General features: G+C 40.4%; 1 protein-coding gene across 1 annotated transcript in view; it reads left to right on the top strand.

Moving 5' to 3' along the window:
- Positions 1–714: 714 nt before the first annotated feature.
- Positions 715–25097, top strand: part of PLEKHH2 (pleckstrin homology, MyTH4 and FERM domain containing H2) — a 59702-nt gene continuing 35319 nt past the window's right edge. The window contains exons 1-3 of the mRNA XM_074167850.1: positions 715–812; positions 5254–5383; positions 24203–24265. Coding sequence (XP_074023951.1) covers positions 715–812; positions 5254–5383; positions 24203–24265 — 291 coding nt within the window. The remainder of the gene's footprint in view (positions 813–5253; positions 5384–24202; positions 24266–25097) is intronic.

Raw genomic sequence — 25097 nt, 5'->3', positions numbered from 1 at the left:
GGACCCATTCATCCCGTAATATCCCATCATTGCCCCAATAACTGCACAGTTCCAACCCTCCGGTTTACACTTGACAAATGACCTCCCAACAAAAGGTGCAACTGCAGTAAGGTCCCATGTGGCAGCTGACAAACTTCAGGACAAGCGGATGCCTCTTCCTAATGCAGTCCCCCCTTCAGAAATTGACCCACGGTCGGAGGGACAATTCCTAATTCACAAAGGAACTTAAAAACCTGGGATGGGGAAGGGGTGTACATAGGCAGGCCAACCCTTCCGACCAGCGGAGCCGATGCCCTGCAGCACCCACCCGGCTCCCCTCCGCCCGGCAGAGCCCCCGGGCTCCCGCCAGCCCTTCCCGCACCGAGCAGGCCGTGCCGGGGTTCGGGAGGGTGGCCCGGCGGCTCCATCCAGCCTTCATCCGCCCTCCCCCCGGGCGCTCCCTGCCCGCCACCCCGTCGGGGACAGAGCACCGGCGGTGAGGCGGCGGCCCGCAACCACCGGCCGTCTGCGGCAGAGCCCCCGGCAGCCCAGCCGGCCAGCAGGACGACGAGGCCCGGCCGGGCAGGGCACCCCCGCGCCGAGCGGCTCCCACCGCCGGCTCCGGCCGCCGCCGAGCCGCGCAGGCCCCGCCCGGGCGCCCCGCCGGGGGCGGCCCCCGCCTCCTCAGTGGCCGTGGCGGCCGTCGCTCAGGCGGCCGCGCCGCTCGCCGCGGGGATGGACGGTGGGGCGGGCGCGGAGGGGCGCGGGCAGCCGCGGCCCCGCAGTGCCCACAGCCCGGACGGCGCCCGGCGCGGCGAGCCACGACCGGCCAGGTTTGACTTCCCTTTCGTTTGCCCCCTTCCCTCCCTTTGCGAGCGGGGCCGCGTCGGGCGGGCGGCAGAGCGCGGCCCCGGCCCCCCCCCGGCTGTCCCCCGGCGACGGTGTCGGTCCCCGGCGGCGGGGCGCGGCGGGACAGCCGGCGCGGTGCCCCCCGGGCGGCTCCGTTGAGTGTCGGATGGCGTCACGCGGTGCCGTCACGGTGGAGGGTGACGTTGTGTGAGGTCATCGCGGTGTTCCCCGACTGCTGTAACCCCGGGGGTGCGTCCAGCGGTACCCCCATAGCAGGAGACTGAGGAGCTTTGAGGTCGCTTGAGGTCCCTACAGGTTTCGTCCGGTTGGCAGTGGCATTGGCGTGTCCCCGCTATCCCCCCAAAAAAGGAGGACGCGAAGAACACAACTTCCAAACAAACCTGCAAAATTAAGGTGTTTTTAAATGACCTATGCCGTCAGCTTTCAGAATTTCCCATAAAAATTAAACATCCATACCTAGGGTGATGTCCCACTGGGACCTTTAAAGTTATTGTCATCGGGAAAAGGATGTGAAATGATCTTCTGCGTTTTAATGCTGTTTGCTACACGCAGCGGCTGGTCATCCCTCGGTTCTGCTGTTCCCTGGGGGAGCCGAGCAGGCAGCGGGGCAGTAACGAGGTGGGAGTAATGAGGCAGTAACGAGGCTGCCTGGCCCTTGGAATCAGGAGGGCTTTCGGGGGTCTGCGCCCGGGGCTGGAGTGGGAGAGCCCTGGCCGACGTGTTCCTTCACAGGAACAACCTCATCAATATCTAGGAAGCAGCAGAAAACCTGTTTGTAAATCAGATTTTGAAGGATGTTTTAAATAGCTTAGGCTACAGTTTGTCTGAGCGCAGAATTATGCAAAATGAGTCAAATGGAAAATAAAGTTACCAGTGTTTCGACACCAGTAAGGGCCCTGGCCAGCAGCAAACCTGAGAATGACTTCCTTGATTCCCAAACAGGTCCACTTTGTGTCTCATCATTTCCTTTCTCCCATCCAACCTTTACGGCTCCAAAAATATTTGAAAGTGCCAAGTTTGGGTGAAAAGGGTGGAAGAAAGGGGACTGAAATGCGAGAGGTCCAAATGCATTTGGGCTGGTGGACATTCCAGGATGGCGTAGGGAACCCACCATGTACAGCGCAAACCCACTCCTGTTGAGACAGGAGGACTTACCAAGCTTTCTCCAGCAGAGAAAGGACATGCAGAACATATGGACAGAATATGAATTGTTCAGTTAAACCCAGCGTTTTGTTAGAAACAGAGGAAAACACTGACAGTGCGATAAGGAATATGTAAATTTTTAACGTGCTTCAAAAAGTTAGAACATTTTTCCCTCCTTCCCCCTGAAATGTATTTTGATAATTTCCGAGCAGACGGCAAAGAAAAGGAAATTATATCACTCCCTTTGGGGAGAATGTGACATTCTGACTTCTTGAAGCCTATGAAGAGGTTTATAAACTTAAAAAATGAAAAAGACAAATTTAATCTTTCCAGACTTGTCAAACTTGTCTCAATTAATTTTTGATGACATAATTAGAACTTACCGCTTTAATGTGCGCTTTTTTCGTTTACTTTTCAAAAGATTTTATTTTTATAGACGGGGGGGAAAACGGAGGGCTTTGCGGTGGGAACTGGAGCAGGAAGAAGGGGAGGACTCTGTGTAGGTTCGACTGCTGATTCAGAGTTACTCTATTAAGCCAAGAGAGATGAACTCATTTTTTTCCTCCCTTGGGGAATCAAACAAGAAACAGGAAGTCATTGATTCAAAGTAAGATCATTCACTCCGCAACTGTAAACAGTGTGTTATGAGCCTGTAAATATTTCCAGAACCCATTGGCTGGTTGGAAAATATGAAGTAAATTACTGTAATCTCTAACAAACATCCCACAATAAAAGGAGTTATTTTCAAACTTTTTATCTGTAATGTTTATACAGTGGAATATTAATTAGCTCAGACATTGAGAAATTACTTGGCTGAACGCATTGTTCGCTGCCAGAAATCCATCTACTCAAATGTTTTGTCTGTTGAAAGACAAACATTTTTAACTCCACCCTGTAATATTGTGCCCTATGAAAAAGCAAAAATTCTTTCACTACTTGATCCATTTGTGTTTTCACTACCGCAAACATTGAAATATCCTACTCTGAGCCAGATGTTGGCTGAGTTCATCTCTCTCTTATGTAGCTGTAATTAGTCAAAAAGGAAAAACATTCTAAAAAACCCTAAATAGACTGTCTAATGGGAACTTGTCATTCCTTGTTACTTAGGAGAGCAGAATCCAGGCTGTCTGTCCAAACTAATCTGCAGCTGAAACTTCTGCGTCCTCTGTAAAGTAGGAGAAGCTGCTGCTTGGAAGTGCCACCTTCCCCCCTTGAGCGTGGGGACTCTGCACAAGGAGAGAGGAGTGAGGATTAGGGACAGGACAGAGGTGAGCAAACTGGTTCCCTGACAGTCTGGGGAGTTTTCTGCCAAGCTTAAAAGAAGGGGAGAAATGGTAAAAGACACCAGTCACCCAGAAGGCTTGCAGTTGAAATGATTGTGTGACTAAAGTTCAGAATTTGGGTGTTGTAGGATCGGCTCAGGAAACTATTTTAATAACGTTAAATCCCAGTGATTCCATGGGGATTCCCGAGTGGAGGATTCCTGAATAGGGATGGTTGTAACCTCAGGCTTAACAGCTTGAATCACAGCCGGCAGGACCAAGAGGAAGAGAGAGTCCAGAACGGAGCAGTTACCTTCAGCCAAGTGATTGTGGTGACCCTCTTCTTCCTTCTAACTTAAGATATGGAATAAAAGGAACAAAAAATTAGGGTATGTGAAAGGAAAAAAGTTTTGAGACAGTGAGAGTTTTTCACCTGCTTATCTCTGATCAACTTGAGAGTAATTTGAGACATTGAAAATTTAGGCAAGAACTAGAAAATATCAATGTATTGAAGAAAAGTCAAGGACTTTTTGGAATCCTCTTCGTAGCTGATACTTCTTGTGATGCTTTGCCTTTTCCTTTTCCTTCCTGATGACACGAACAATGGAAAAGATAAATCTATAGGTCCTTCCCCTCTAGCTGATGAGAGCCGGGGGAATGAGGGGAACCAGGGCTGCCTCCTCTGACAGCGGGAGGAAGGGGAGAGCTTGAACCTAGGCTTCTGAAGGACTGGAGTAGTCATGGGGAGGGAGGGGGTCTCAACTGGGTCAGGAGCTGCAGTATAGAGATCGATATTATGCATAATTTTCCTGTGCCAGCCTCTTTCATCACACTGAAGACGGTTGCTCCTTGCCTTTCCTTGTCAGCATTTCGGTGTCCATGACAAAGGTGATGAACAGGCAGCATAACCTTATGACTGGTGATTTTTTTGTTTGTTGTGATCTTCCAGCTGTCTTCCACTGAATGGTGCTTTCATGGCTGTTTGTTATTTCAGAGATAAATTGAATACTTAGGGGGAATTCAAGCTTTATTTTCAGAGCCAAACCTATGTGTCCAGAGTCCTGCAAAGGCCAGGGCCTTTGCTCGCAAGGGAACTTCTTGGACTGAATGGTTACATTCAGCTGTCCATTTACTCTCTATTAAGCTGCCTACAAATAGTTGGAATACAACAGAGCCCAGTCCTTCTGCTTACACACAGATGATTTTCTTGGCTTCTCAGACTCCAACCATGATGAGCCAGCTCTCATCCTGAATAATTTTTCCAGCAGTGCTTGTCGAAAAGGGCACTGCGCTTAATTTCCAGAAGGCATGAGCAGTTAAATATAGATAAAAGCACAGATTTGAACCCGAAACATGCATGAATCAGGATGTCCTGAGGTCTGCAACAGCTAATGTAAAGGGATTGTTTTTCATGTGGGGGACCCATTATGGACTGTTTGCTCACCAGGCTTTACGTTTGGAACCATAAACTCCCCCTTGCATCTCATTAAGGATATTAAATTTTAACGGCATTTTGATTAAGCATAAGAATTTTAAAACACTTTTTAAACAGTCATCTGTCAAACATTAAATTTGCATAAAACCAAATGCGCTACTAACTCACAGGTAGTTATACCTGTATAAGACATTTTCTTAGCAAAAGCTCAGTTCTCTACAAGCCTTCTTATGTAAGAAAGGTTATATATAGTAACTGAAGATTAAAATGTGTGATGTATCTCTGCTTATCAAGGACAACATATTGCAGCCCCAAAATAATTGAAGAAATTAAATTCTGATAAACCTAAATATTATCAACAGAGATTTCAGAAATCTCCCAGTTATGATAAGGGCATTTGTAGACTAATGTACTCTTAGTAAGTTTTATGAAGCTGCACATGTACAAAATTAGAGGACTTTCTTGAGATTTATATAAAATAAGTTAGTATGTATATTTAAAAGAAGTCAGACATTAAATACAGACTTAGTTTGACATGGGGATTTTTTCCCTTTCTTTTTCCAGCATAAATATGGCTGAACTTTCAGAGCCAGAAGGTACTGTAAACTGGAAGGAAAGATGTTTAACTCTGGAGTCACAGTTAATGAAGTTTCGTCTCCAGGCAAGCAAGATCAGAGAATTGTTAGCAGAAAAGGTAGGTCTCATGGTACGAATTTTAATGCTGTATAAATGATTTTATTTGATGATGAGAGCTGATCGCATGTAATGGTTTGAGATTACAAGTACTGGGATATTTTCAGAAGAAAAAAGAAGTGTTTTAGAACAAAATATATGGAAAACAGGTATGTTTTAATGCTGTGAAAGAATTTCACACATGAGATTTGCCAGCAAGAAATGTTCATTTTCAAATAAGAACACACTGGCAGCTCTTCTGCAGAGAAAAATATGTATCGAGTAATCACTTTTACAACATTGAAGTTAATATTTAACACATTTTCCTAAGTATTTAAGGTCTGATTTAAGACACAGATATCATTGGGGAGATAATCCAGAAGTATTACTTTCCCCAGTATTCCTTACCAGATCATATAATTTACCAGACTTGGTTTTCCTATAATAAGACATCTGCAACTATGGCTCATCATGTTTGAAATATAAAAAACCCACCATTGTATTTACCTGGCAACATTTTCACGAACAAAGCAATTAAAAGAGTACAAGGGACAAAACATTCTAGAGGATCTTTGGGACTCTGTTATCATTGACTTCAGTGAATTTCTACTGAAAAAGTTATTTTGTCAAAACTATTATATTTTTCTTAGAGCTAAATTTTCCATCAATTTTTCCCCCAAAAAGAAAAATAAAATTCATAACCTTTTGTAGTACGTTAGAATGATACTTTAATTGTATTCATTAATGTTAATGCTTCTCTTCTATGAACTTATCCAGTCTCCCAGAAATACAGAAAGCCAGAAATACATTTAGCATTCACATTTAGCCCTCTTTGAATCATGCCATTTTACTGTATGTTGGTGGGGCCAAGAACGAAATAGTATTCAAGCAGGAAAAACATGTATTTTTGTATTTATGAAGAACTGTGGATGATGTAGACAATTATGTGCTCTGTTCCTTCCCTAATAACATTTGGCATTTTGGTTTCTTTGACAGCTAGATAACCATCAAGTGTGTTTTCATGGAGATACCTGTCTTAATTCCAGGATCTTACTCCAAGTCCTTTAGATTTGTACATTATACATTATTTGTTAGTTTATTGACTGGTCAGTAAATTTTTTAAGGACCTTCTTGTAAGTCGTTCTAGTCAGAAAGCTTCTATTTTCCTGAGTAACAAAATACCGTCAAAACCCTTGGTCGCGTCACTGCCCAGTGCCTGTTACCAAATGTCTGTGGTTATGCTGAAGAGCATATGCCCTGCACAAATCTCTGCAGATCTGCACTGATAGCTGCCTGTCACTGTGGGAAGTAACCAATCACCCACTATTTTTATTGTTGAGCTAGTTTTTTAGTTTGTGGAGGGACATTCCCTCTTACCCTGTTGCTGGTTTTCCCTTTAAACGCTTTACAAAATGCAAATAATTATATAACCAGGTCTCCCCTGTCTGCAGCCTTTGTGATCCTCTCAAAGAAGTTCAGCAGCTTTGCGAGCCAACACTCCTCTCTGTAAGGGCCACTTTGACTCTCCCCTCATCTAATATACTTATCCACATGCCCCCTAATTCTGCTCAGATAGTTTTCACTAATTTTCTTATTACAGACATCACATTTACAGATCAACAGTTGCTTCAACTATATCACCCATTTCTTGACTGAATATCATTTGGCATTTGTTACTATTTTATCTTTTTGTGCCCTAATCTCTTCTGTGGAGGTACAAAACCTCAATTTGAGATGGAAAGAAAATGGAATAAAGAAATTTAGTATTTTCTGGATTAGATTTTTTTCATTAAGTATGTCTTTTTTTATGAAAGTGAACATGAAAATTTACAGCAATGTAAAGTCATTGTATAATAATACTGAGTTCCACTGGAATTGTATTTTTGCAGTTAGTACTCTAAATGTGCTTTGGCATGGCTAAAAATATTGCTGTTAGAAAGCAGTGTAGTTGAAAACTTTTTTTTTTTTTTTTACCCAATCCTGCGATTTTTCTGTGTTGAGGCAAACTCTCACTGAACAGGTATTGCAGAATATTATGTTTTGGAAGTGCAACGAGCTGTGCAAATGCCATCCTTTGATATTTCATTTAAAAAGTTTAAAAAAAAAGGAAAACTACTTGTGTCCTTCATTCCAGTTAGCAAGGCCCAGCGATGAGTTAAGAAATCATTATCATCAGTCTTGGAGGAGAACATCCATCAGAGAGGACAATACTGTCTGCTGTGAGACTCAGCAGATTATTGGGTGCTTACACAGTCAGCGCTGTGAGATGTCCTATATCTCTGCTGTCTCTTTACCCTATTTGGATCACTTCTGTTTGGGATGGAAGTCAAGTACCTAACCACTGGACATGACTTTTCTAGGGACTTCCCAGCTGCCGTAACTGCCATGTTTTACGCAGCTGCTGATGATTATCATTTTGCCAATGAAAAAATTAAGATTCATGAACAGCACTTCACAAAACTGAGTTTAAAAAAAAAAATTTAGAAGTTTTAATGCTATCTATTTGACTTTTCACTTGTTCCTTCACAGTTTGCAATTACAGACTCTTAACTGCTAGAAATGTCCTCTTAAATTAGTAGAAATGTATGCATGAAGTCGGCATATAAAAAAAAAAATCAGAGTAAGAAGGATAAAATCACAAATCTTCAGCACTGTGCCTGAAACAAAGCATTCAAAGGAAAATTACTCATTTTCTCTCATCTGTGAGAAACATGACTCCAAAATTGATAAAAAATTCTTAAGAACTTGTCGCGTTACTGCCCTGTTCTTTTAGTTTCCCTTAGCTTTCTCAGAAGTTTTAGAAGAAGCAAAGTGTTTACAGGAGGTAGAAACGGGAGAAATATCTTCTATTGAAGACCACAGATCCAGCAAGTATTCAGCTGGGATAATATGATATATTACTCTCCAGAGCAGAGCATTTGCAGAGTTCATGGAATATGATCCTTCTCCTCACTTTTGTCACTTCAACTTTTTAATATGAATCTTTCATTCATAAGCTGGAATTCAACTGGGACATGCATCAAAGACTGGTCAGAGCTCAACAAAATAGATCATATTCATCTGCAGATTTACCACTCTTGCACAATTCAAAACCAACTATTTTCAAACTGGACGCTGGAGTCTTAGCTGTATTTATTTGTATGTTGGTTTCATTTGTAACAATCCAGTGGTTATTTTTCACATATTTTTAAAATTCCAAATTATACAAACAATTCTCAGTATTTGTAAAGGGAAAAATAAACTTCAGTAGTTTGAGATTAAACTGCATGGAATTGTTACTCAAAAATATATTTGGGAAAGAGCAAAGTGGATAATGAAGACCTGATCTGCCCATACTTGATGGGCATTCTGGTACGAATGACGAGATGAGAGTACAGCTGATGTTAGTCTTCACAGGCACTTTCTAGATTTGTTACCTGTTACAGAATGAAACAAATTTGCAAAGCACACAAGTATTTCTCACTCTGATTAGCACAAGCCTTTATTTGTGGTTTTGTTTGCAATCATCTCTGTGCTATGAAATGTATACTAAAACATTGAACAATAGCTCCAGGCAGCATTCTACTTCAAAACAGCAGCAGAAATCACAATACCATGGCATGACAGACGTAAAACCCTCATGAGTATTAAACTATGTAATTGTTCTAGAAAACAGAGAGAATGATACCGTAACAAAAACAGGTGGTCTCTACGGCAGGAAGGCGAGGGAAGTGAATTGGTGGTAATTCTCCAGGCTTCCCCCCCGCGTGCATTTGAGAGGTGTCTCTTCAAGACAGTGAATCAGGAAAAGGAGGTTACATCCTATTACACTGCGTGTGTGACTTATCAGAAACTGCCACTGCGGTTTTTTCCCCTTAAATTTGTTCTATAGTTTAGTCTAAATGCAGATTTTAGTAAGGGTTTGCTTGAATCTATCCTTTTTCAATATTTGTCTCTGTGACCTATGTGCTTCTGTAAATATATTCGGGCAGTGGATTAATTAAGATACTTTTCTTATACACTGGAAATAAAATACCTTTGCAAAGTTGTTTTATTGAATAGTGCCCCTGCAAAAAAATGAACGATCAACGTGGGAAGTCTTCAGTATATTCTTGTAATAGATGTGTTCTAATTTAAAAAAGCAAAATATTTATTGTGTTTTGTAAGTCCAGCAAATGCTCATCCTTGAACCTCAGTGGATGAGGAATTTGAGAAATTTGCATTATATAAGTACATTTCAGCAGTATGGCTACCAAAACTTTAACTTTGTAGTGAACCTGGGGAGAAGAAGAGAGAGGAGCAAAGGAATATACAATGTTTTCAGAAAAATAATCCATTCACTGTTGTTTATTTGTTTGGTTTTTTAATTTGTTTTCATTTTGCCAAGTAAAGAGTCTATATTTATAAATCTAACATGAAAAGAAAGAGACCTTGTTGGAGTTTTAAGCAGAATCTGCTGCTGTAAGTGGGAGAGGTCTCTACAGGAATTTAAGGAATGATGTAGAAAGTATCCCTAGTACGCCAAATTTAGGATGGCTGTGGAACTGAGTTTTAAGTAGAAGCATTTATTTTAATGCAGCTTGAGTCCTATACATATGAAGAGTTTACTAAAAAAAACTTCATTGAGTAAAAGATCACAGTGTTCTACTGCAAGTTTAGCTCCTGGGTAGCATTTCATGTCATAGGGAAAGTTGGTGACCCTCATTCTTTCCATAGTAAGTACATTTTTCACCTAAAGTATGTGTGCAGTGTCAGGTATAAAGCTAATGTTTTTCCTATCACTAAAAAATAATTTCAGTAGAAGAACTATGTAGCTGTGTTAAATTTCTTCTTGGGCTGCCTCCACCAAATTTCTTTTTCATCAGACCCCATAAGGACTGAATATGGCCTTATCCCAAATGTTGCATTATGGGCTGTCCGGTAATACTCAACATTCACGTGTATGTCTCCAAGTTTGTTGCCTTCAGTGCTGATGGTCGTTATTTTATACTTTGAATGATTTTCAACAAATGATTAAGAGAGAGGATTGTTTTCATACGTGGATTGATTTGTTTGCTTTTAACCTTCCATTTGGATATTCGCATGCTCAGCTGGCAACCGAATATGTATATGACAAATGCAATAATATTTATACTTTCTTATTACAGATTATGAAAGTGGAATGATAACATTTTTAGGCCAAATACTATTTCCAATATATTCCAAAGCATAACACATTACTGATTTTGTCTTACAAACCAACAGCTAAATCCATTTCGCACTGTATTTTTATTCATTTTGCAGGCATATTTATAGTATGTTATTTAACATTTCAAAATGAAGCAGATTCGGTGTGTTTTGTTATCTGTGGCATGACAATGTCAAGATTAATGTTTTCAGAGGAAAAGTCCGTAACGCATGTGATTTATGCAGTGATTGCCAATATGAAAACAGTAAAAAAGCACAATAAGTATTTCCATTTGCATTCAAAGGTTTATGAAGGCTAAAGTAAAAAGGAGCAAAATACCGTAGTACCAAAATTATTAAAATGAAGGTTATTTTTCAGTATTTCAGTTGCTCTTAAAAAACTTGTTGTAGAAAATAATTCAGATGCAATTAGAAAGATACAAACAGGAGAAAGCAAGGAGAGTTAAAGAGAATAAAAGTTAAAAGTTTATATGGTCAGAGTATTAGGTTTGTTTATACCTTTTTAATACCTATACTCTTTACCCTATAACTCTATTTTTATCCCTTGTCTAAAAGCTTGTGGCATGCCTTTTTTTTAACAGTGGCTTTGTTTTTGTTTTTTAACTGTTTTTGCACATGTTAAACCTACATTCTTTCTAGGGAGGGTGAAGATGGAAAAGAAAAAGTTAAAAAGAGAACTCAGGAAGCAATAAATTACCTGTTCTTGTAGAGGCCAGGGTGTGTAATGACATGAAAGAGCACAGCCCTTGCTGTGAGGCTGGAGGACTGATACCTTCCCTCTAGTGGCACAGGGAGACAGGACATCTGTACTATTCCAGCCCACCTGAGATGAGTAAGTTGCTGGAAGTTGTGGACGTTTCAATAGTGGGCAGCTGATATATGTTTAGCATTTCACTTGTAGGAGCTATGAGATGTTTTTTCTACATTTTTCATGGAAGGAGCTCTTTTTGCACTTAGAAATTATGCATTTAATTTTCATTCCCTCAGTATTTTCAGGCTTTAAATATCTGTTGTCATGTCTTCAAACTACATTACGCTGACTTACATATATTTCTGGAATCTCTTGCTCCTTTACTGTCTGTGCTTCCTAGGTGTCCTGTACACTTCAATTTAATGAATAAATTCAGTTTCAGACAAGTTTTCAATTTTTTAAACTTTGGCAGTCAGTGGTACCTTTGATTCTTAAGCCATCACTTCTCAGGCAGCGGCAGGGAAAAAATGCCTCCTGTTTCAGATGGTCATGTTGTGGCTTTAATCAGAATTCACAATTCAGCGAGACAGAAGTAGCAGAATTTCCACAATCACAGTACAATGATCAAAACAAAACAAATCAAGCAGCTGCCTTGTAATACAGATGAACAATCAGTTATTGATACATTTCTCTTTTCATTTTAAGCACCAAGTGAGACTTCTTTTGCCTTGCCTGCCAAAGTGCTTTGGTACATCCTTCCATCTTGCTAAACTGTATCTTCACTTCTTTCAAGATTTTGAATATTATAATAATGTCTGTTTGTGCTAGAGTGGCGGTGCCTACCTGATTGTATTTGATTGTGTCTCTACAACTTAATTATCAAGACAAGATGTGAGTTGGAAAAGAAGACAGCCAGAAAGAGTGAACATTCCTAGTATTTTACCAGGCTTAGGAAAGTCCTATGACTGACATTGGGAAAAGCACAATTATTCAGCCAACATAACATGCTGCTTATTTGACCTTCTGTACACTGCCTCCCCAAATCCCACTGCTGAATTTAACTTTTTTGAATCTGTATATTTACTGGCAGCTGTCCTAGGCTACTAATTCTGGAAGAGTTCCCTCCCTGGGCTTTTCTGTTCATATCTTTAATTTATATAGTTTCCAGAAGAAATCATTAATTTTACTATAATGAACTCAGCTGAAATATGAAGGATTACTTTTTCATATGTACTTTTCACACATATAACAAGCACTAGGAAAACATTTTGAGCTAAATAATTATTCTTAAAATCATGTTAAAATATTGAAAAGAACTTGAAAGAAGTAGAATATAACTCAGTGGTAGAACCAGTCTCATATCATGGAGACTGACAAAAATTCTGAGCCTGATCATTTTGGAAACTGAGCAGATGAAGACTGATAATTTTTTTAGGTTTCATTTTGTTCTAAGGAAAGGCCTTTGTGCTAAACATAGTTCATGCGAATGAGCTGAAGAGCTAAAAAGGAGAGTTCAGAGAGACTTGCAGTTAAGAAGTGCTTTTTGCCTAACTAGGAGAGCAGTGCCAGAAGTTGCTGTAGCTGGAAATGGACAGGATTGTTATTCTGCACATCAAGACTGTAGAACTACTTGCCATCGTCAGAAGAAGCAGGAGGAGTGTATATGTGTGCATGTATGTGTGTGTGTATACATACATACATATTTATATATAACATTGTCATCAAAGACTAAATTGCTTTTACACTCCGTATTTTTGACCACGATTGAGGCAGAGAAAAGATATAATCCCTGTGGTGAACAGTCTGAACAGAGACAGAGATAAAATGAAGAGGAGTTGGTTATATGGCAAAATTGCAGAAGAATATTTGACACAGCTTTGTTCATGAGAAGAACTGTAGTCTTTTACCTTTTCGGTGGTATTAAAAATGGAGAAGATGAGAGAAGGAAACAATGGGAGTGTGCTGAAAGGTGGCAGCTTGCGAGCCATCAGGTTGTGAGCACTAAGCTGAGTTTTGCACTAGTCATAACCTACATGGGCATTCAGATGGGATTTGAAGGAAAAATAAAGCTGGAGCTAGAGCTTCTGGGATTTAAGCCAGATAACTAATTCTTTCTTTTTCATGTAGGATATAATAACAAACAGGAGAATTCTATATACTATGAACCAGTAAAATAGTGAAGAAAATTCACCATGCTCGATCTGTGAATAGCCTAAGGAACATTTGAGCCCCATTAAGACTTAGCCTTTAGCATTAGCCCTTTTGGGGAAATCTATGGCAAAAAGAAGATTAGGATCATAAAGCAGTTCTTAATTTTGATGACTAAATCCACACCATTGAGAAATATTTTTATAGATTTCATCTTGTTCTATGGAAATGCCTTTGTGCCAAAGTATTCAATTTCATTTTTTACTCAAGGCATGTTTAATTTTATAAATATAGGTAGATCTGAAGTATCAAATCCTAGATTTGTGAGACAAGATGGATTTCTATTAATTAGTTAAAGATGAGTCTTTTTAATTATTGTATTGCCTTTGGGATAAAAAAAATCATCCAGTAAAGAGCAAAGCGTATCTTACATAAGGCAGGTGCTAATTCCTTCTTTAGAAATTATCTTCTCGTTTATTTTTCCTGTAAAATATTAATATTGTTATTTTACATCTCTATTCTTTAGGTGTTTTGTCTGTGTGGCTTAATTGGTCAGGTCATATTTTATGGTTGTGGTTTATAAAGATTTAGCGCTGTCCTTCTGGAAGATACATAATATGTAGAAGAGAAATCAGTGTGAAGTTGAAAGGAATAATGTTTGAAAATATGGGTGGAACATACCCAGTCAGCTTTTTAATAAATGAGTTACAGAAGTAGGAGGAACATTACTGTGTTTTCCTAAGCTAAACCACCAGAAGAGAGACCTTTCTGTAAAAAGAGTAAGTCATGCTTCTGAAACAGTTTTACCATTGCTTTTAACAAATGTATGCAAGGCTTTATACATGCATAGATTGGGCATAGCATATTTTAAAACAAGAAAACTGATAGTTTTTTTCTTGTTTTAAAACAAGAAGGTCTTCAAAGCAGACTCTGACTTGCTTTTAAGCAGTACTGGCTCTTTTCTTACGGAAATGCAGGGATTTGTTGAAATATTTGGGTTTAAACATAGGAATATAGAACCAAAAGGGGAAATCTTGGTCACATGCGGTGCTCTGGAATAGCTGGCAGGCATATTCTTCAAACCATTTATAAACTTATCAAGCACCACAAAAAAAGTCAGATCTTTTGCCTCTAGGGCTTCACTTAGAAGACAGTTCCAAAATCTTTTTCTGTCAATGTGGAAAATGAGGGTCTTCTAATTTCCAGCCTATATTTATTCATCACCTGTTTCTATCTGCTTACATCTTTGAAAGATAGTTGTAGGTGTGTTTATCCCTCACTTGCTTCTCCTATTTGTTTATTTGTAGAAGCAACTATATACCCATGTTTCTTCAGTTTTGGCAAGACCTACGTGGTGTGAGGACTGATAGTTCACTGAATCTAAAAATGGACAGATTTACTACTTTTCTTTTTATGTGGAACATTATTTTTCAGCCACAGATGGTTTGGGCCTTTTTTCAGATGAGGAAGAACTGAAAAATTGAAATGAAAGGAAAAAAGCAGACTCTAAACATACCATTCTCAAGTCTCTGGAAGCTCTGCTCTTAATCAATAGACAGACTGTATTTCTGCTTCAGAAACGTTAGGTTTAAACTCATTTTTCATTTTTGAAAACTCTGACCTATTCTCAGCACGCTTTGAAAAGTTTACAGAGAATTCATGCTTTTTTTTTCATTAATTGTTGTATTTTTTCCTGTATGTATTTCAAAAAGATTTCCAAAAAGTCTTCGTGATACAACTGTGTTGTTTACAATATTAAAAATGAGGAGGCAGTGCATTATGCACTGATTAGAATATAAATTTTAAATGTGAATGGGACAAGCTATTTTGTTGAAAATTGACTTGGATAAAAAACTAGGGTTTTGTCCCTATAAATAACATACATTTTCAGATCTCAAAAAGGAAATAATTCCAGCAATTTTTATTTTTAAAATAAAAGATTTCCTTTAAAATTATTAAATAACTATTTCAAATATCAGGTAAATTACCAATTTAGTGCTGTAATTTCTCTCTCAATTACAGCAACAAACTCTCAACATTACAGAAACAATGATCTGTATATATATGCATATAAATGAAAGCATATATACATATATATGCATACAAAAGGAGTATTTTTGAAATTTATGCATGATGACTTTGAGTTTATACCCTTTGGTGATTTCATGCAATACATGTTTTAATAAAATAAAAATTTTCTTTACTTGAACAAAATATACATTGAACGTTTCTGAATACAGTCAAGAAGCTTCCAGGTGACCTTTGAAATAGAATCACTATATGTTTTGCGTTTGTATTGTAAAAAAATCCCAGTGGCTGTGTGTTGTGCTTCAACGTCCAGACCTCCAAGGCAGTACACCTCTTCGGTTTTATTGCTGCCATGTTTCTTCAAAGCAATCAGTATTTGTTCACATGTGGCATTTCTCTGTTCATTGTTTGAACAAAAATAGCTCAGTTTGATGAGTGGCAGATGTAGAGTGGTTATTTCCTCACTAAGTTTAAAAACAAATCTGTTTCTAACAATAGGTACTCTTTTCCATAATTCAGATAATTGATGCAGCATGCACTAACGCATTTTCTGAAAATTATAAGAGGATTTTTACACTTAGAAGGAGAAAGTGCAGGCTGAAGTAGCAGTCTGTTCTTCTGTACCTGTGTTGATACTGTTCTTTAGTCAATATGCATGTATTTTTTGTTCATGGTCCTAAAACATTTATTCTTTATATTTAAGACTGTAAAATCAAAATCAGTATAGATTATGACAGGAGCCCTCTGAATCCTTAATGAATTTTGGAAAGAGCCTGCACTAATCATAGATGTGCATGGCAAAAATATTCCTTATAGGATGTTTGTTGAACTGGGACATTATTTCAAGTTATCTCGTTCAGGACATGGTAGAAAATTAAGCTTAAATATACTTCATGTGCCAGATGTTATCATTGACATGCTGGCCTTCCATGTTTCTCCTGGGAAGCCAAATTTAAGTCTGTTGATACTTTACAGACTGTAGTTCATTCAAGAAATGTCTAGCCTAACAGCTGATATATACCACTTAATTCCAGTGATCCTGGTGATTTGCGTAGATGTACACAGAAAGAAGCTGGTGTGACAGAGGTCTAATTCAACAGACTTCTCTGTTTTTCAAATCACTTTCTGTATAAAGTCAAGAGTTTTTCATCAGTATTCAAGTTGCAGCCATAGGTGAGAGTTCTTTCTTCTGCGTCTGTAAAGTACGCTGACCTTTGCCTCCAAATGTGGATATGGCTACAGTTACCTGCCACTTCCATCAGGATGTTAAGTTTAGGTAGTATTTCCCTTTTTTGGGGGTTTGGTTTGGGTTTTTTTTCTATTTTTTTGATTTGAGGATCTCAAGCTATCTATCCATGGTCTGAAATTGTCTTCATAGTCACTGGCTAAAGAGAATTTACCATAACATTTTATTCTTAACGAGTTCAAAGCATGACTTTTGATTTAAACAATTAGCTATTAGTTCAGTCATACATTTTCACCTTCTCTCTCAGTAACGCTATGATCATTGTTATGAAACTTCTTACTAACTTAAGAAGAAGGTTTAAGGTTAGGTTTTCTTTGTGAAGAGAAATCCTTCCCTTGGAACTAGGTCCAATCTTTTTCCCAAGAAGTTTGATAACCTTCAGAGTATCCTAAAGCAGTAATTTTTTCTTTTTAACTTCACAGGCCTATAGGGTAGCAAAGCAGGCAGAGTATAGATGTAAATCTAATTTTTCAGGTAAAACCATTTTGTGGATTGGTTAGAGATTATTTATATATATTTTATATATATTTATATTACATATAAATATATATTTTTAATATATTTTTTCTTTTTAAAAATTTCTTTATTGTTACAATAGGCACTAGAAAACAAACCTATATAAACTCTAAAGGGAAAATCAGGACTTACTTAGTAACTGTTATGTGGCATTGAATTATTGAAAAGTTCGCCAATTTAACTGTAATAGAAGTGCTCACGTTAGGTTGTGGAGGAATGGTTAAATGAAATAGGCCACGTAGACATGGGTCAGCTGACTGAGCAGGATCTTGGTAAACACCGTACACAGCTGGTTTAGCAGTTAACAGGGCAAGGACGATGTGTCCTTGTCGGTACAGTTACCCAACAACAGGGTGCCTGTGGTTGAGAGAAATGAGGAACACACAGTCGAAAGAAGGAAGTAAGGGCAGAGTTGATCTCTTTAAGAACTAACCAATCATGAGCTTAACTTTTGTAATCTGTATGAGGATATAAAAGGCAACTGTGTGAATCAATAAACGAAGCTTGCTGATCACTCATATTGAGTGTGCCTGTCTTCCCTCCGTCGCGACAAATGGCGCCCGAACAGGGACCCTACAGAGGGCTGAACCTGCGAGCCACGGTCAACGGAGTCTCAATGCTGGTCCTGTAAGCAGCGCAGGAGGCGAAAGGGAAGAGGTCCCCGCGCCCAGGAGCACCTATAGAGGGTCCTGCCGGCTACGCGCCGCCGAAGTCTTGCAAAGGCTGCAACAGCGCGCTGACGAAGGTATGAATAGGCAAGCGGCGTATGATTTGCTCAAGTGCTTTTTAGAAAAGCGGAGCGTAGAGGGTTTAGATTGTAAGAAAGAATTGCCACGGTTATTAGCTTATGGAGTAGCTAGAGGATTCTTCGCCAATCCCGATACAGTCTTTGAGGAGGAGGAATGGCGGAGATACGGGAATAAATTATTTGATGAGGTAGTAAGTGATGAGAAGCTAGCCAAGAAACTGATGAAGCCTTGGCGTGCGGTTGCGAACGCTCTGGTGATGCACAAAGCAGAGCAGAGGGCTGCTGCTGCTGCGTCTGAAAGGTTGGGGGGATCAACTGGGACGGGTGCAACTGCCTCGCAACAAAAGCCATCTGCCCCTCCCTCGGATTGCCCGTTGCCTCCCTCGGTTCGCACTATAGTCGTCCCTCAAGGGGTACCGGGAACGTGGGAACACTCGGCCTTTGTTCCATCTCCTCCTGAGCCACCTGGAGATAGTGAGGACCCATCGCCCCCCCCCAATGGAAACAGAAAGAGGAGAGAAGTCAGAAGGAAGTTATGCAGGGAAAAGAATGAGTCATAATCCCTTCACAGAGGGGCCGAGCATTACCACCGAAAGACAGAGGATGTGGCAGCAAATTGCAGAGGAGGCTATGGCCTCCGGAGATCGAGAATTTGCCTCGAACATTGTACATGAGGCATTCCCGGTAACTTACCAGCCGGATGGCCAAGGGCGAATAACTGCCACACTTCAGAACCTAGATTGGAAATTATTGACCCAGTTGCGGTCCACGGTGAATGACTCAGGGATCAAAGGAGACCCCACAAGGCAAATGCTAGACTTTATCTGGGGCACCAATGTATTACTCCCGGGGGATGTACGTAGTATTATGAAGCTGATTTTGACACAACGCCAGCAGCTGTTGTTTAATGCGCATTGGCAAGCTGCTTGTCAGCAATCAGTTGCCACAGTAGGGCAACCGGGAGATCCGTTACACGGAGTCACCCTTGATGAGCTATTGGGGGTGGGACTGTATCTGCGGCCAGAAGCACAGGCACTTATGGGGCCGGATAAAGTAAAAGAATCAATGGTACTGGCAAGACAGGCTTTTGATCATCTTAAGGAGCCTGGAGGTGTGCCTTCATATATGGGGATCAAGCAGGGAAGGGAGGAACCATTTGGCCTATTTATAGATCGAGTAGCCGATGCCATACAGGCAGCCGGGGTGCCTGACTACCTTAAAGGCACTATATTAAAGCAATGCGCTATACAGAACAGTAACGCTGCCACGCGTAATATTCTAGCCACATTACCGGGTACATGGACCATTGAAGAGGGGCTAGAAGGGATGGCTCAGGTACCGGTAGGGCCGCAGGCAATGTTAGTTGAGGCGGTAAGGGAACTCGGGAACAGCCTAAGGGAGCAGGCGCAGGCTACGCAGAGTCAAGTTCTTGCAGCCCTTGCTCCTTTGCAAGCCTCCGCTCAACGATCAAATGCTGGTGGATCATCTCACCCACGATGCTACCGTTGCGGCGCTGCTGGACACATCAGACGGAACTGCAGCGCCGGCTCAGTATGGTGCAGAAACTGCCGGTCGGACACCCACAATGAGACTGCATGTCGCGTCTCTAAACCGGGAAACGGACAATTCAGCGGGAAAAGCCGCCCCGCGCCGACACAAAAAGCGGCTGCATATCCGGCAGCACTCAATCCCTTCAACTCAGACCAGCCACAAGCGGAAGCCTCGGGTTGGACCTGGCAACAGCAGTAGATTGTACCCTGTTGGACTCAAAGCCTGTCCGGATTGCTACTGGCACTCAGGGACCAATCTGTATCAATGGACAAGCTGTCGGAGCACTACTTATAGGCCGTTCATCGGCCACCATGCTGGGACTTAATGTGTTGGTGGGACTGATTGACAAGGATTACCACGGTGAGATCCAGATCATGGCCCACACGCTATTCCCACCGCTCTTCATCGCTAAAGGCACCAAGGTGGCACAATTAATCCCCCTACCACATCTTGCGGGAGCCCTTCCACCGCTGCAAGAGCAGCCACGAGGGCAAGGAGCTTTTGGATCTACAGGACAAATGGCCCTACTAACTGTCGGCCTGCGCCAAAGGCCACAACGCCCGGTTGCCGTGCAATACGCCAACCTAACTATATCACTTGTTGCTCTTCTAGACACTGGTGCTGACGTTTCCATAATCAGCACGCATAAGTGGCCGGCTCAATGGCCGACCTACGCGACCAGCGCCACAGTCACGGGAGTAGGAGGATTGACCTTTGCTCGCAAATCGCCCCTCTTACGATGGACCATAGGGGACAAGGTAGTGAATTGTAGTGTTTCTATTGTCCCATTGCCTGAGGGGGTACATGCGTTGATAGGGCGTGACATCCTTGCACAAATGGGAATGGTCCTTACTTCAGACCCCCCTTTTTAGGAGTGGCCATTGCTTGGACTTTCCCGATCCCACTTCGCTGGAGAACAACAGAACCAGTGTGGGTAGAGCAATGGCCACTAAAACGGGAAAGTCTAGAACAGGCGCACACACTCGTCTGGGAACAATTCGAACAAGGGCACCTAAGGCTATCGACAAGCCCTTGGAATACTCCCATTTTTGTTATCAAGAAGAAATCAGGGAATTATCGACTGCTCCATGATTTGAGAGCTGTAAATAAACAAATGTATGACATGGGGGCATTACAGCCTGGCTTGCCCAACCCAGCTATGATACCGAAAGGGTGGCACCTGCTTATTGTAGATCTAAAGGACTGTTTTTTCACTATTGCTCTGCATGAAGATGATAAACAAAGATTTGCCTTTACCCTTCCCGCGATTAATCGGGAGGGGCCGGACCAACGTTTTGAATGGACAGTCCTTCCGCAGGGAATGCGAAATTCGCCCACATTGTGCCAAATCTACGTTGATGCCGCCCTACAACCATTGCGGCTAAGCTGGCCCAGCACTCTAATCTATCATTATATGGACGATATTTTGCTAGCTCAACCGACACCCTTTTCTCCACAACAAAAGCAGGAGCTAGCAGAGCAGCTCAAGCGGAGGGGCCTGGTAATAGCACCCGAAAAGGTGCAAGAATCAAGCCCCTGGAAGTATCTCGGGTGGCGCATCACTGATACGACAATTCAGCCTCAAAAATTATCACTGCACCTGGACATTCGGACTCTCCATGACGTTCAGCGGCTGTTAGGTGATCTACAATGGCTCCGACCTGTGGTGGGCATCCCCAATGAACTGCTGAACCAACTACGCCCCCTATTAAGAGGGACGGATCCCGCAACATTTGGTAACTATGGTATTCCATTCTTGCTGAATAATATAGATTGCTTTTTTTTAACAGGAACCTCCTAAAATAAATTGAAGACCCTTTAGAAATTTTCCACATAAAATCTCACATTTAGTTGTTGCCAGGAAGCTGATTGACGTATCCGTATTGTGAGATCACATAAAGCTTCTTAGAATACTTTCTTGAAATAGTTGACTCTTAAAGAAGCAAAAATAAACCACCTTCTTCCATTTTTAATCTCTGAATGCTATTTTTCTTGGTAATTATTCTCTCAGCTCCTTTGGCTCTTAGCTTTACATTCATCTTACCAACAGTTTTACTCAAATCATATTCTTTGTCCCAGTAGTTTACATGAACATATTATTATGTTCCTGGTCCTGGTTCTGTGCATGTATTCCTAGCAAGAGGTGTGTTGTGCAGTTTCAGCGCAGAAAGACAGAAGGAACTTTGGTCCTCAGTGCGCTGCATTATCCAGAACTCAAATTATTTTGTGGAGGATCAGTGCTACTGCTTAATGCTTGTACAGCAGTTAAGTGGTTATTAGGTACTGCTAGAGAGACTAGTTGCTTTCAGGTTTAAGCTGAGTCGGAGCTAGTTGAACTGCAATGACAGCTGAGTGGACCTAGAAAGCAACATTTTCAGGTTTTATTTCCATTTATTAAATCTGACAGGTTTCTGGTACGACCTTACAGCTGAAATGAACTTTAATTATGGGACATAAACAAATTGCCGATTACTGCCATGGCAATCACATGCATTTGCAAATTGTTTGACTGTGAAAATTGATGAACAACTTGCTACTCATCAACAGTGAATTTCACATTACATATATCTGAATGAGTTTTCTGTCATAATATTATAAATTATGAACAATGTTCACTATTGATAGAATAGCTGCACTTCTACTTGGTTTAGCAGAGTGCCCTTACTACAGTGGAATATTAGCTGACCATATATTCAGAAATAACCTCAATTTCTGAATCCTCAACTCATTAAAAAAGAAATGTCTTAAAAGCTACATTAAAGTGAGTCTTGTAAACCAAACTTCTGTTTGAATGTAAAACTGAAAAGACAGATAGAAAATAACCTTAGAATTCAAATTTCTAAAAATTAAAATCTCAACATGAAGTCATATAAATATGAAATTAAATAGATGTGACCAGAGAGGAACAAAGAAGGCTCATCTCCTTGTTCATCTGTCCGGATTGTTATTACATGAATGACTGGGACGATCGTTTCCTAAGAAGCGTTCTTGCAAAACAATTCATTGGGGACCCGACCATAACTCTGTGTACTGTGGAATGTTTGTTGCTCTTGTGTCAGTGGTGTGTTGTGGTATTGTGACATAGACTTCAGGTTTTTGTATTGTATGAGAAAGTACTAGAAGGTCAGTCACAGCTTTTTTTTATGTTAGTGAAAACTCATTTTCTCCATTTTCAATTTTTCATTGATAGGAAATGATGACTTCCAACCTAACAATTCTGTGATTCTGTGACTCTGTGTCCTTGTCTGGATGAGATGCTAAAAGTACACAAAACTGTTCCATGTGATTGACAACATAATTGGGATGAGAAAAAGAGAGACAGAGAGTGAAAAAGAAACAGAAAGATGCCAGAAATCGAGCAAAAAAAGGACAGAATGAAACTGATTATTTTAAAGCCAAGCAGTAAACTGGAGAAGAAATAAATGGTTTTCATTTGCATTATTTGTATCATATGCTTTTCTGTGAACAATTTTGAAGCTGAATACCAAGTATCCCAATGTTGATTATTTGATGTATCATCCTCTTCAGATGAAGTGACGTCTTAGCTAGGTTTTTCCTGAGACCCAGTAAGTCAGAGATTCATAGAATCATAGAGTGGTTTGGGTTGGAAGGGACCTTAAAGATCGTCTAGTTCCAACCCCCTGCCATGGGCAGGGACACCTCCCACTCTACCAGGTTGTTCAAAGCTCCATCCAGCCTGGCCTTGAGCACTACCGGGGTTGGGGCATCCACATCTTCCCTGCACAACCTGTTCCAGTGCCTCACCACCCTCATAGTGAAAATTTCTTCCTGATATCCAATCTAAAACCTTAAGTCATGGAATACCTTATATATAATACTTTCTACTATAATTTCAAACCACAGTTTACTTTTTAAAGAAGTCATGATGGTGTCGTTCACCAAAAGTAGACTAGAGACTTAACAAAATATAACAAAACGTAACCAAAGTATTTATTTCTGGCCTCTTCTGTTCCATGTTGCTGGAAAAGCCTTCAAAATAAATCATGTAAAATGCAGGGGGTTTCCAAGGTCAGGGGCAAAGTTCGAACCTATGATTTATTAGGCATCTTTATAAAGTAACGGATTAGGGTCTCTCACTGCTTATAAGTGACCTGGACTCCTCCATGCTCTGCTGGTCTCTGTCTTCATCCATTTCTACTGTGGTTTTTCACATTTTTTTCTGTGGAGCACCTGAGTCCACCATGCCTCTTCTGCCATGTACCTCCTTCTTTAACAGAGGGTGGAGGAGACTAGGACAGGCCTCGTAGCACAATTTCTCCCAAAAGCTGAGTTTGTTGACTCAGAGGAATTAGCAGCCAAATTGTATTATGTGCCAAGTACCCTTTACTCTTGCCAATTTTGGAAGGACATGAAGGAGCTTAGCACTTTCAAAGCCTATGAGCCTGCGTGAGGAAAGTTTCAGGGCTATTGTCAAAGGAATTTCTACTCTTGGTAGCAGGGAAAAAAAGCAGTATGTCATATAGCAGCCACAAAATGATAATATGAAGAAAAGTTGTATTTTTTTTTTTTCTGTAACAGAATCTTAACAATGTTTTATTATGGTCATAATGATGAATTATTTTCCCAGTCTGACACACTGTTTATCCTTCTATTTATTTTTATGCTCCTGCTCACAACTTGTCTTTGCATTTTCAAAAACAGACCATGAAAATATGTTTCACTGTGGTATTTCTGGTGATGAGCAGAAGGCGCGGCCATTTTACTCTATGTTTTTATGTATCTACAGATGCAGCAGCTTGAGAAACAAGTTATAGATGCTGATCGTCAAGCAGAGAGAGCTTTCCAACAGGTATATATATAAATTGGAAAATATCTCCACTAGCTATGTGCGTGTTACTGTAATGAAGGGAAATTCAGAAAATTGCTATTTTTCTTAAGTATTACTCCAAAGGGAGAAGACAGTTTATTTTTACATCTATTGATTTGTCTTATCAGGGATGTTCTAACACCTTTCTCTGCTCACTACCCAGTTCTGTTCAATAAAGTAAAAGCTAACAGCATGAATCAAAAATAGATACCTGTCATGAGCTTCTTCATTGATGCATCGTGAGTCTTTGATGTATTATGCACATGGAAACAAAAGGGAGAGGAAACAGCGACGTATTTTAGAAAATCTGTAAGAAAATAAAATGAAGCTATCCAACACAGTCTCTAAATGGGATTATTCTATGTTCTTTGATTTTCTTGAAGAAGTTACGTCATCTAAAAATGAGATTGTGGCTAAATATTTAACCAAAGTTGTCTTTTGGTACCAAATGGCAGATATAGCTACTGCAGATATTTTATGAACATATCTCTGGTGTTCCCTAAAAATCCTTCATATCTTACTGTGAGACAGATAGAAACTGAAATTGTACAAATCAAAATGTTCATGTACTAATTTGGAGTTAGAAAATGTTCCTGACTACAAGCCAGGTACTTTTTAGCCATTTTTTAGCATGCTTTTGATAATATGTTGGGCGTTTTGACACTGTGCAATCGTTTATCTATTAAAACATCATTTATTAAGTCTAACAACAGCTCCTTATATATAAACTGCATTATTCTGATATTGGTGTTTCTAACAGCTTGTGCGTTACAAACCTAGAAGCCTCTCACCGATACTAACAAAATCTGTTTAT

Source organism: Numenius arquata, chromosome 2, assembly GCF_964106895.1.
Source record: "Numenius arquata chromosome 2, bNumArq3.hap1.1, whole genome shotgun sequence".
Lineage (NCBI taxonomy): Eukaryota > Metazoa > Chordata > Aves > Charadriiformes > Scolopacidae > Numenius > Numenius arquata.
This window is presented reverse-complemented; position numbering and strand designations above follow the sequence as displayed.